A 13542-nucleotide genomic window follows, 5' to 3' on the forward strand; every position below is an offset into this window, starting at 1 on the left:
CTTGTATAGGGCATAAGGAGGTGGTCCAACTTCATTTTTTTGCATGTGTCTGTCCAGATTTCCCAGCACCACTTATTGAATAGACTGTCTTTACCCCAACGTAAATTTTCGTTTCCATTGTCATAGATTGAATGACCATATAGGTACGGATTTATTTCTGGGCTCTCTATTCTGTTCCATTGATCTATGTGTCTGTTTTTATGCCAGTGCCATGGTGTTTTGATTACTATAGCCTTGTAGTATGATTTGATGTCAGGTATCATGATACCTCCCACTTTGTACTTATTTCTCAAGATTGCTGAGGCTGTCTGGGGTCTTTTATTGTTCCATATAAATTTTAGGATTATATTTTCTATTTCTGTGAAAAATGACCTTGGTAGCTTGATAGGAATTGCATTGAATCTGTATATTGCCTTAGGTATTATGGACATTTTAACAATGTTAATTCTTCCTAGCCATGAGCATAGTATGTGTTTCCATCTATTTGTATCTTCTTTCATTTCTTTCTTCAGTGTCTTCTAATTTTCGGAGTACAGATCTTTTACTTCTTTGATTAAATTTATTCCTAAGTATTTTATAATTTCTGAAACAATTGTAAATGGGACTGTTTTCTTAATTGCTCCTTCTGATAGTTTGTTATTGGTGTATACAAATACAACTGATTTCTGAATATTAATTTTGTATCCTGCTACTTTACTAAATTCATTTATCAGTTCTAATAGTTTTGGGGGTAGATTTAGGTTTCTCTCTATATTGCATCTTGTAATCTGCATATAATGACAATTTTACTTCCTCCTTACCAATTTGGATGCCTTTTATTTCTTTTTCTTGTCTGATTGCTGTGGCTAGAACTTCCAGAACTATGTTGAATAGAAGTAGAGAAAGTGGGCAACCTTGCCTTGTTCCTGATCTTAAGGAGAATGGTTTTAGCTTTTCCCCATTGAGTATGATGTTAGCTGTGGGTTTATCATATATGACCTTTATTATGTTGAGATACGATCCCTCTATTCCCACTTTCTTAAGAGTTTTTATCATAAGTCTTTGCTGGATTTTGTCAAATGCCTTTTCTACATCTATTGATATGATCATGAGATTTTTATTTTTCATTTTATTAATGTGGTGTTTCACATTAATTGATTTGCAGATGTTGAGCCAAACTTGCATACCAGGAATGAATCCCACTTCGTCATGATGTATGATCTTCTTAATATATTATTGAATTCTGTTTGCAAATATTTTGTTGAGGATTTTTGCATCTGTGTTCATTAGAGATATCAGCCTGTAGTTTTCTTTCCTTGTAATGTCTTTTTCTGATTTGTGGATCAGGGTGATAGTCAGCATGTGAAAGTGTTTGGGAGCCTTCCCTCCTTCTGGATTTTTTGGAATAGTTTGATGAGAATAGGTGATAATTCTTTTTTGAATGTTTTGTAAAATTCAGAGTAAAGCCATCTGGTCCAGGGCTTTTGTTTTTGGGATCTTGTTGATTACTGATTCATTTCCCTGGTAGTAATCAGTCTATTCAGGTTTTCCGTTTCTTCTTGAGTTAGTCTTGGAAGGTTGTATGCTTCTAGAAAATTATCCATTTCTTCCAGGTTGCCTAACTTGTTGGCATATAGGCACTGGTAGTATTTTCTTTAATTTTTTTTGTATTTCTGTGGTTTCTGTTGTCACATCTCTTCTTTCATTTCTGATTTTATTAATTTGGGTCCTGTCTTTTTCTTGATGAGTCTGGCTAAAGGTTTGTCCATTTTGTTTATCTTCTCAAAAACCAGCTCTTCGTTTCATTTATCTTTTGTATTTTTTTGTATCTATTTTGTTTATTTTCGCTCTAATCTTTATTATTTCCTTCCTTGTACTCTGTTTGGGTTTATTTTGCTGTTCTTTTTCCAGTTCCCTTAGGTGTAAAGACAAATTGTTGATTTGAGGTTTTTCTTAGGTAGCCTGCATTGCCATGAATTTTCCTCTTAGGACTGCTTTTGCTGCATTCCATAGATTTTGGATCATTGTGTTTTCATTTTTATTTGTCTCTAGGCATCTTTTGATTTCCTCCTTACTTTAATTGTTGACCCATTCATTATTTAGTAACATGTTATTCAGCCCCCATGTATTTGTGTGTTTTCCAGTTCTTTTCTTGTAATTGATTTCTAATTTCATGGCACAGTGGTCAGTGAAGATGCTTGAAATGATTTAAATTTTCTTAAATTTATTGAGACTGATTTTTGTGGCCTAACATGTGGTCTACCTTGGAAGATGTTCCATGTGCACTTAAGAAGAATGTATATTTTGCAGCTTTGGAGTGAAACACTCTAAAAATTTCGATTAAATCCAACTGGTCTAATGTGTCATGTAAGGCCACTGTTTCCATATTGATTTTCTGACTGGAGGATCTGTCCCTTGTTGTCAGAGGTGTATTGATGTCTGCTATTATGAGAGTGTTGTTGATGATCTCTGTCTTTATGTCAGTCAATATCTGTTTTATATATTTATGTGCTCCTATGTTGGGTGCATAGATGTTTACTAGGGTTATGTCTTCTTGTCGGATCGATTCCTTTATTATTATATAGTGCCCATCTTTGTCTTTTAATATATTCTTCATTTTAAAGTCTATTTTGTCAAACATAAGTATTGCAACTCCAGCTTTATCTTACTTCCATTTGCATGAAATATCTTAGTCCATCCCTTTACTTTCAGCCTGTGTGTGTCTTTTGATTGAGGTGAGTCTCTTGTATACAGCATATGCAAGGATCTTGTTTTCTTATTTACTCAGCCACCCTATGTCTTTTGGTTGGAGCATTTAATCCATTTACCTTTAAAGTCATTATTGATAGGTATGTAGTTATTGCCATTTTGTTATTTGTATTTCTGGTCTTCATTAGTTAGGTTGTTTTCATCTTTCCTCTGCTTAAAGAAGCCCTTTTAACATATCCTGCAATGTTGGCTTGGTGGTAATGAATTCCCTTAGCTTATTCTTTTCTGGGAAGCTCTTTATCTCTCCAATTTTAAATGATAGCCTTGGTGGATAAAGCAATCTGGGTTGTAGGACTTTGTTTTTAATCACTTTGAAAACACTCCTTTATGGCCTGCAAAGTTTCTGTAGAAAAGTCCGCTGATAGTCTAATGGGAGCATCCTTGTAAGGAACTCACTGTCTGTCTCTTGCTGCATTTAGGATTCTCTCCTTGTCTTTAACCTTTGCCATTTTAACTATAATATGTCTTGGTGTGGCCTGTTTGGGTTCATCTTGGTTAGAACTCTCTGCACATCCTGGGCTTGTATGTCGATTTCCTTCACCAGGTTAGGGAAGTTTTTGGTCATTATTACTTCAAATATGTTCTCGATCCCTTGCTCCCTCTCTTTACCTTCTGGTATTCCTATGATGCAAATGTTGTGTTTGATGTTATCCCACAGGTCTCTTAAACTATTTTCATTTTTTAAATTCTTTTTCCTTTTCGTTGTTCTGATTGGGTGATTTCTGCTACCTTGCCTTCTAAATCAGTGATTTGATCCTCTGTTTCATCAAATCTGCTGGCAACTCCTTCGAGTGTGTTCTTTATTTCAGTTATTATATTTTTTAGTTCTCACTGGTTGGGTTTTTTTTTTTATGATTTCTGTATCCTTCTTTATGTTCTCACTAAGTTCCTTAAACATTCTTATAATCAGTATTCTAAACTTTGTCTCTGATAGGTTGGTTACCTCTATTTCATTTAGTTGCAACTCTGGAGGTTTCTTTTGTTCTTTTATTCAAGACATGTTTCTTTATTTCCTCATTCAGGCTGACTGTGTTTGCTTTGATGTATTAGGTAGATCCCCTAGGTCTCTCAGTCTTTCCTGGGTGGACTTATGTAGTATGTGTCCTTTATATTTGAGTTGCACAGTCTCACTATTCTCCCATGCGTGTGTTCCTGAGGTGTCCCTTGTGTTGTGTATATTCTCCTGTTGAAGTTGAGCTTTAATTACTTTTGGCTTGTCAGTAGGTGGGATTGACTCCCAGGCTTACTAGATGTGAGAATTGGCTATGCCCACAGTGTATGAGCTGCTGTATGAGGGTTCACACCTCAGATGAGGCTTGGCCCCTGTGGGCTCTTGCGCCTGTAGAGAAATCCCTTTGGGTGTGTCACTTGTAGGTTAAACCTGGCAATGCTCTGATATGGTCTGGAGTTGGCCTCTGGGCGTGTTGACTCTTATGACTCTTGGGCTGGGCCCTCATGCCTGGCAATTTCAGAACAAAACAAACCAACAAGTGCAACAACGACAACAACAACAATGACAACAAAAAACAAGTATGCTCACATATGAAAACAACCAACAACCAGCACTCAACACACACAAAAATATCAAAAATACAAACACAACAGCAAAAAAAACCCCACATAAAATAGCAACACCAAAAAGAAATAGTCAATGCAGAAAAATGGAAAGAAGGAGGAAAATTACAGCAAGGAAAAGAAAAAAGAAAAGAAGAAAATAAGGGGGGAAAAATATATATGTATATGTATATGTATATGTATATGTATATGTATATGTATATGTATATGTATATGTATATGTATATACATACACATATATATGTATATATATACATATATACACACATATATATTATTGTTTCTTAGATATACATAGACACACACACACGTATATATATATATATATACGATAATAATTAAAAAATAAAAAATCAACAGCGCCAGTCTTGGCTTAAGTCTACCAAGCTATCTCCAGGATATTCTGTGCTGTACAAAAACTCCCCTGTGTTTTATGGAGGCAGAGCTGGCAACCTGGCATCCAGGGTGACACTGGCAATGCAGTTCTTGATGGGTGGGGCTATGGGGTGTGGTTGCAAAGCTTTACAAAGTCAGTGAAGTTTCTGCTCTTGCCTGCACAAATGCACACTGAAAGTACCACAGCCAGCAACCAGGAAGGGTGTTCTTCCCTGTGCGCAGATCTACTGGGTCTTAAGGCACTTTTTCCATCAGGGGGTGTGGAGGGCATGAGATTTCTGAGCTTCTGAAAGCCCAGGGCTGCCTCTGCCACCTGCTGCTGACATCTGTATGTGTCTCCACAGCTCTAGTTGTCCTGCCAGGAGCCATCCAGAAAAGGTGGGGGCTGGGTAGGCAGTCGCCTTTGTCTCCCTGGCTAGCCTACCAGTGTCACACTCATCCCAGCCTCTTCCCTAGGTCACAGCTACAAATGAACTCTTTCCAGTTCTTGAGGGCTGCAACTCCTCTGTAATCTGACACTACTCCTTCTTCCCATTCTGGGACTAGCTTAAATGTCTGGAATGGCGGGGTTAAGGAGAGTTGTGGGAGAATGGGGAGGAGGGGTCTAGGTATGTTGTTTTCTTTGCTTTCTGTCTGACCAAGAGAGCCCAACTGCAGTTCTCAGTTGAGGTCTCTGCCTGGGATGCTGGGCACTGCTGTCCTATATGCTGATCCCTTGGCAGGACAATGGGGTGTAGGGAAAGAGCCCACAGCCTGGCTGCTGCGATCTGTGGTCTGCGTCCTGGGGCCCTGTGTCTCCACAGCTGCAGATGTGGCTCGCATCTCCACATCTCTCCCTCCCCTCTTCCCCCAGTTGCCCTGTTTGCCCACCTTCAAGTAATCCTTGTGCATGTCTTTTAGCTGTTCTGTGTGATGAACAGAGAATCCTTTGATGAGTTATAGATGTTCAATTTGTAGTAACTTCCAGGGGAGAACTCAAGAAGCCCACCTCACTGGCACCATTTCTATGACGTCATCTCCTTTGTTAAAAATTTGCCTAGGTATTTTATTCTTTTTATGCAATTGTAAATTAAGTTGTTTTCTTGATTTCTCTTTCTGATAGTCTGTTATAAGTTCATAGATACACAACTGTTTCTTATATATAAATTTTGTACCCTGCAACTTTACTGAATTCATGTATTAGTTTTAACAGTTTTTGGAGGAGTTTTTCAGAGTTTTCTGTATATAGTATCATGTCTTCTATAAATAGTGAGAGTTTTGCTTCCTCTATCCCAATTTGAATGCCTTTTAGTTGTTTTTCTTGTCTCATTGCTGTGGCTAGAATTTTTTACACTATGTTGAATAAAACTGTTGAGAGTGGGATTCCTTGTCCTGTTCTTGATCTTACAGGAAAAGCTTTAAGCTTTTTACCATTGATTATGATGTTTGTTTTGGATTTGTTATATATGGCCTTTATTCTGTTGAGGTATGTTTCTTCTATACCTACTTTGTTGAGAGTTTTGATCATAAATGAATGTTGAATCTTGTCAAATGTTTTCTCTACATCTATTGAGAGGATCATACAAATTTTATTCTTTGCTTTGTTCTGGTATCACATTATTGATTTGTGGATATTGAACTATCCTTACATTGCTGGGACAAATCCCACTTGATCATGGTGTATGATCCTTTTAATGTATTGTTGAATTCTACTTCCAAATATTCTGTTGAAGATTTTTGTTTATCAGGGATATTGGCCTGTAATTTTCTTTTTCTTTTCTTTTTTTTTCCTTTTGTAGTGTCTTTGTCTGGTTTTAGTATCAGCATAATACTGACCTCATTGAATGAGTTTGGAAGTGTTTCTTCTTCAATTCTTTTGTAATATCTTGAGAAGGATAGATGCTAACTCTTTTTTTTTTTTTTTTTTTTTTTTTGAATGTTTGGTTTAATTCACCTGTGAAGCATTCTGGTTCTGGGCTCTTTTTTTTGGGGGGGAGGAGGTGATTACTGATTCAATTTAATTACTAGTAATATGTTTGTTTAGATTTTATGATTCTTACTGAATCACTCTTGGAAGCGTGTATGTTTCTGGGAAGTTATCTATTTCTTCCAGATTTTCCAATTTGTTGGTGTATAATTATTATCTATAGTATTATTTTATGATCCTTTGTATTTCTGTGGTTTTAGATATAACTTCTCTTTCATTTCTTATTTTATTTATTTGGGCTATCTCTCTGTTTTCCTTGAGTCTGGGTAAAGTTTTATCAGTTTTTTTTCTTTTCAAAGAAGAAGCTCTTAGTCTCATTGATCTTTTCTATTGTTTTTTAAAATTTCTATTTCATTTATTTCTGCTCTGATCTTAATTATTTTCTTTCTTCTGTTTTCATTGGGTTTGTTCTTTTTCTAGTTCCTTTAGGTGTAGAGTTAGTTTATTTACTTGGGATTTTTTCTTGTTTTTTGAGGTAGCCTGTATAGCTATGAACTTCCCTCTTAGAACTGCTTTTCCTGCATCCCATACATTTTGAAAAGTTGTGTTTTAATTTTCATTTGTTTAAAGGTAGTTTCTGATTTTCTCATTCATTGGTAGTTTAGTAGCATGTTGTTTAGTCTCCATGTATTTGTGTTTTGTTTCCAGTTTTCTTCCTATAGTTCATTTCTAATTTCATGTCATTTTGGTCAGAAAAGATGCTTAGTATGATTTCAGTCTTCTTAAATTTATTGAGACTTATTCTGTGACCTAACATGTAATCTGTCCTGGGGAATGTTTCATGTACACTTGAAAAGAATATGTATTCTGCTATCTTTGGATGGAATGTTCTGTATATATCTAATACAGTCATGTGGTTTTATGTTTCATTTAAAGCCAAAGTTTCCGAGTTGATTATCTCTGGATGATCTGGATGAAAGTGGGATGTTAAAGTCCCTACAATTATTGTATTTCTGTCATTCTCTCCATTTATGTCAGTTAGTATTTGTTTACAAATTTAGGTGCTCCTACGTTGGGTGCATAGATGTTTGCAAGTGTTATATCCTCTTGTTGGAGTGATTCTTTTATCATTATGTAATGCCATTGCTTGTCTCTGTTTAAAGTCTTTGTTTCAAGTCTATTTTGTCTAGGTATTGCTATCCCAGCTTTCTTTTCATTTTCATTTGCATGATATGTGTTTTTCCATCCCTTCACTTTCAATCAGTGTTTGTGTTTAGGTTGAAGTGAGTCTCTTTTAGGCATCATATGTATAGGTCTTGTTTTCTTCAATACCTTTAGCCACTCTAAGTTTTTTGATTGGAGTAATTATTGATAGGTATATGTTTATTTCCATTTTGTTAATTGTTTCCTGGTTGTATTTGTAACTCTTCTCCATTCCTTTCTTCTTCTCTTTCTCTCTTGTGATTTGATGAGTTTCTTTAGTATTTAGATTCCTTTCTCTTTATTTTTTGTGTATCTATTATAAGTTTTTGGTTTGTGATTACCATCATATATATATATATATATATATATATATATATATATATATATATATATGTATGTATAACAACCTTTGTATATAACAGTCTATTTTAAATTGATGGCTGATTAAGTTCAAATGCATTCTTAAAGCACTACATTTCTACACCCCATGTTCTATGTTTTTGACATCATCTTTTACGTGTGTTTGTGTATCTCCCTTAACTAATTATTGTTAATATAAATTATTTTACTACTTTTGTCTTTTACCTCCATGTTAGCTTTATAAATGGTTGATCCACTACCTTTGCTACATTTTTGCCTTTGCCAGTGATTTTTTCCTTTCATATATTTTCTTACATATAATTTTGCCTTTTGCTTTACTGTTCAAAAAAGCTCCTTTAATATTTCTTGCAATGCCCATTTAGTGGTGATGTACTCTTTTAGCTTGCTTGTCTGAGAAACTCATTCTCTGTTCTTCAATTCTGAATGAAACCTTGCCTGGTAGAGTATTCTTGGTTATAGGTTTTTTTCCTTTTATCACTTTGTATATATCTTGCCTTCTGGCCTGCAAAGATTCTGCTGAAATATCAGCTGGTTATCATATGAGGGTTACCTTGTATGTAACTTTGTTTTTCTCTTTCTGCTTTTAAGATTTTTCTCTTTGTCTTTAAGTTTTGACATTTTAATTATGATGTGTCTTGGTGTGGATTTCTTTGGGTTCATAATGTTTGGGACTCTCTGTGCTTCCTGAACTTAGATATTTGTTTCCATCTCCAGGTCAGGGAAATCATTTCTTCACATAGGTTTTTCTGTCCTTTCTCTCTTTCTTCTCCTTCTGGGACCCCTATAATGCAAATATTAGTAAACTTGATGCTGTCCCAAATGTCTCTTATACCCTCCACATTTTTCTGATTTCCTTTTCTTTTTTGATTGGGTAATTTTCACTGCTTTGTCTTCCAAATCACTTATCTGTTCTTTTGCATTAGCTAATCTGCTGTTGATTCCCTCTAATGTATTTTTCATTGCAGTTGTTGTAGTCTTCAGTTCTGGTTGGTTCTGTTTAATATTTTTTATGTTTTTGTTGAAATTCTCTCTGCGTTCATCCATACTTCTCTCTTTTTTTCTTAAAAAAGGTCAAGTACTCTTTATTTTATTTATTTATTTATTTATTTATTTATTTATTTATTTATTTATATTGAAGGCTATTGGGAACAGTGTTTTTCCAGAGCCCATCAATTCCAAGTTGTTGTCCTTCAGTCTAGTTGTGGAGGGCTCAGCTCAGCTCCAGGTCCAGTCACTGTTTTTTCAGTCTTAGTTGAAGGGGGTGCAGCCCACCATCCCATGCAGGAATTGAACCGGCAACCATGTTGTTCAGAGGTCACGCTCTAACAAACTGAGCCATCTGCCACCCCAACCCATACTTCTCTTGAGTTCAGTGAGCATCCTTATAATCATTACTTTGAACTTTTTGTCTGGTAGAGTACTTATCTCTATTTTATTTTAGTTTTATTTTTTTCTGGAATTTGTTTTGTACTTTCATTTGAAATATATTACTCTGTCTCCTCATTTTGCCTAAGTCTCTATGTATCTTTATGTATTAGGTAGATCAGCTATGTCTTGCAGTTTTGAGAGTGCCCTTATGTAGAAGCTATCCTATGGGGCCCAGTGGCAAAATCACTGGTGGTAACCAGAGCCAGGTGCTCCAGGGGTGTCCCATGTAGGCTGCATGCACCCTCTATTGTGGTTGTGCCACAACTGTTCTGGGCATGCTGTTGTCCAGGGCTGCTCACTGGCCTTTCTGGCTACAAGGCCTGTCCACAGCTGTTGTGGGTGCATTGGTATGTGGGGCAGACCCCTGCCTCAGCTGGCTGCTGTGTTCAGCCATGACTGCTGCTGATGTGCTGGTGTGCCATGAAGTGCTCTGGTGTGGGTGGCTGCGAGACCCAGTCTCTACTGTTCTGAGTGCATTAGTATATGGGGGCTGGCCCCCCAGATTGGGGCACTGCTTTGGAGGGGATCTGGGTCCTCCAGGAACCAGCTTCCAGGTGCTTGAGGGTGGTCTGCTGCCTTCAAGGGGCTCTGAAGCCACCAGGGTCTACCTGCTGGGTACTGGAGACAGGGTTGCTCCCTTGGATGGGGCTCCAGAAGAGCATACTGGGTGCTGGGGGTGGGGTGTCACCTTCGAGGGGCTTACGGGTTGTTCTGAGACTTCTATTGTATTGGAGTGTAGGGCACCACTTGGAGTGGCTTTGGTGTGTTCTGGGTGGGACATGAGGGTTGGGCTGAGTGGGTTGTCAGGGGAACTCTGGGGCATGGTGAACCATTAACAGGTTAACGAAGTGTCAGAAATGATGCCCACCAGTGGTGGAGACAAGCTAGATGTAAGTATAGTAAAACAAAACCAATCAAGAAAAAAATGGCTCCTGTCAATGCCTCCATCCCCAGAGAAAGTTCCAACAGATTCCTACTTCTCTGGCAAATGTCTCAAAATTAGTTGGTGTATGTGTTTCACGTATGACCCAGGCACTTTTGAAACTGTTACCTCTGTTCTGGGACTTGGAGTGATTAAGTTTGTGGGCAGGCGAGGCCGTTTAAAAGCAAAGTCTTGGTTTCCCACAGCCTCTTAGATCTCCCAGACATAAGTTTCACTGGTCCTCAAAATTAGATGTTATGGGGACTCATTTTACTATTGCATGCCACCTAGGTTGGGGAGCCCAACATGGGTCTTGGACCCATTGCTCTGCAGGGGGACCTCTGTGTCCATGATATCCATCCTGCTTGTAGGACATCACTCCAAGGGTGTGAGTCCTAACTAGACTGCATCTTTGCCCCTGCTAATCATCTCAACATGTTTTTTTCTTTACATTCTCAGTTGTAGGTAATCTGTTCTACTAGTTCTCAGGTATAGTTCACACTATTATTTGTATGTCCATGGGAGGAGGTGAACCCAGGATCTCCCCACTCTACCATCTTGACCAGGATCCTTGCCATGATTCCTCCTGTGAACTTACTGCCAGGTTAATTTCCTTAAAACGACTCCCTTTTCCATATTGGTCTCTGGTTTATAATGCACATTTAGTGCTAAAATGACTAATGTAATTTTGTAAGAGTTCAGAGATGGGAGAAATCTAAAGGTTAGGGAGGTCTACTCAAACTGGAACCAGGAGGAAGGTGCCAAGAAAATGTGATATTTGGTGTAGAGACAATGAAAGTAGGCTTTAGGTAGGTGAACAAGTCTGGGAACAGCTTTCTTGTTGTCCTGATTGGACTATTTATTCTAGGGAAGGGAAAAGACTGGAATCAACATTTAGTGAGTATGTACAAAGTTCAGGAACTCTGTCAGATGCTTAGGTTCTGTATTCCTTTATAGACCCAGCAATAGCCACCAGCTTAGATATGATTTGGAACTTGGTGTATATTTATTGACAATGAGATAAGTGATGTTTTCTTATCCAAGAATCCCTTCTTCACCAGGACAATGAAACTTTGTTGAACCACAAACAAAAATGAAGTTGTATGAGTCATTTTTTCCTACCAGAGTACAAAAGTTTATAAATGAATGTAATAGTATGTTTTAAGATTCTAGCTATTTGACCCTGAGTTTTCTCTTTCAGGTATTATTTTAGCAGTTGTGTTTATTCAAATGAAGAATAAAGGCAGAGATAATGTCGAAAATGCTCAGGCGTCTGAAGTCAAACCTCTGAGAAACTGAATTTGAAAAGGAATGTCTCCTTTGGTATTTCATTACTTTAAAGACATTTTGGAGAAAAGAACAAAGAGAAGTTTCATTAAAAGTTAAAAGATTAGGCTTGTCCCTTATTTTGAACAGAAACTCTTTGGTGTTATTAGCCTTCTTTAACTCAGTGTGGCTTATGTTGCTTTTCATTTGAGATTTTTCCACTTGGAAATGGCACAAACCCCCCACAGGCCACAAATAGGCCTGCTGCAGAAACCAACCACTGACAAAATTTACTCACTACCCACCATGCTTACATGCTGCACATGTTTTCTTTATGTGTATATTAATAAAATTTTGGTTATTGTATATTTAATATGAGGAAGAAAATAAGGAAGTATGAAAGAAGTGGTGACAAAAATCAAGAATAAAAATGTTGGCTGTAGTTATTTTTGTTTCCCAAATTTCTTTGGCTCTGCTTCCTGATTCTTCGCACTTGTTGAGAAAAGGGCTGGGTAACAGCGGTTAACTATTGTTTATCAAAATTGCCTTCCATGCAGTAAGTACAAGCAGAGGGTCTACAATGAAATGAAAGTTCACCACTCATACCATGGATTGAGGGGTTCAAGGCAGATATGCTAGGAATTTTTAAATTTTAAATAAGAGGACTTTAGAGATGTGGAAGCATTTCTAGGCTCAGAGCTATTGTACAACTCCTGGTTTAAGCTTTGAAAGCACTCAACATTACACAACCTCTCAAAATTTTCTAGAATATTCTGGAAAATAACTCATATCTGAAAAGGTGCTCTTACAATTATGGCTGAAGCAGGCCACAGAATTCTATTTCTCATAAATAATCTCTTTGTGAGCTTCTATTATATTTTAAGTCAAAAACAGAAAACAAAAGAAAATATTCAACTCTGTTTCTAAGACTTCAGTATTATTGCTTTCTTTTATATGATCCTGTGCTTCAAACTCTTTTACCTATTTTTGTTTGTTTGTTTGTTTGTTTTTTTACACAAGGCCATTGGAAGTCTCAGACTGGGTAAGGTTCTTTCTTGTATTACCACACATTAAAAGATAAAACAAAAGAAAACAAAATCCAAGAGCACCAAAAGCAAATTTACTTCACAAATTATACCCTAACCTAAGGAATAGTCTAACTTTATTAGCAGCTTCTATAGGTATTTTACTGTGACTTGACATTTAGTTCGCTTATAATTGCATTATTGCTTGCCCTGCTTATTTTCAAGAATCATATTATCATTACTGAAAGACCAAGAGAGTCTGAAAGCAGGTTTGCTGAGGTAGGCTCGGGAGATCTCTCTTAATTTAACGTTGTCCTCTCCGGACCAATTTATATCACCTAATAATAGGCTGAACACATAGAACCTTCTCATCTAAAATCAGTGATTAATATTCATACTTCTTGTGCTGGTTCTTCTCAAACTTTTTGTCCTTCCATGACCAGATCCTACCCTTTCTTAAGGCCATAAAGACCAGTTTAAATACTGGTCCCTCTGGGATGCCTTCTCAGATTTCCTGCAGGAGACCAGACCCATGCCCCACCTAAACTTCCACATTGTGGTTATAATTCAACTTAAAAATATCATTTAAACTATTTTTAAGTGTGCAGTTCAGTGGCAGTAAGTAGATTCACACTGTTCTGCAACCATCACTGCCATCCATATCCAGAACTTTTTCACCTTCCCAAATGAAA

At 37.0% G+C, this 13542-nt stretch overlaps 1 protein-coding gene across 3 annotated transcripts in view; it reads left to right on the forward strand.

Annotated features, from left to right (window-relative positions):
* CDH17 (cadherin 17) overlaps positions 1-12286 on the forward strand; it is a 124360-nt gene extending 112074 nt beyond the window's left edge. For 2 of the 3 annotated variants that reach the window (XM_019719225.3, XM_074316430.2), the window contains one exon: positions 11761-11965. In XM_019719225.3, coding sequence (XP_019574784.2) covers positions 11761-11858 — 98 coding nt within the window. In that variant the 3' untranslated portion in view covers positions 11859-11965. Of the gene's footprint in view, positions 1-11760 lie in introns of all 3 variants that reach the window. The other variant, XM_074316429.2, reaches the window with a different exon arrangement.
* Positions 12287-13542: the final 1256 nt, after the last annotated feature.

Source organism: Rhinolophus sinicus, chromosome 6 (genome assembly GCF_057876585.1).
Source record: "Rhinolophus sinicus isolate RSI-liver-muscle chromosome 6, RSI-T2T, whole genome shotgun sequence".
NCBI lineage: Eukaryota > Metazoa > Chordata > Mammalia > Chiroptera > Rhinolophidae > Rhinolophus > Rhinolophus sinicus.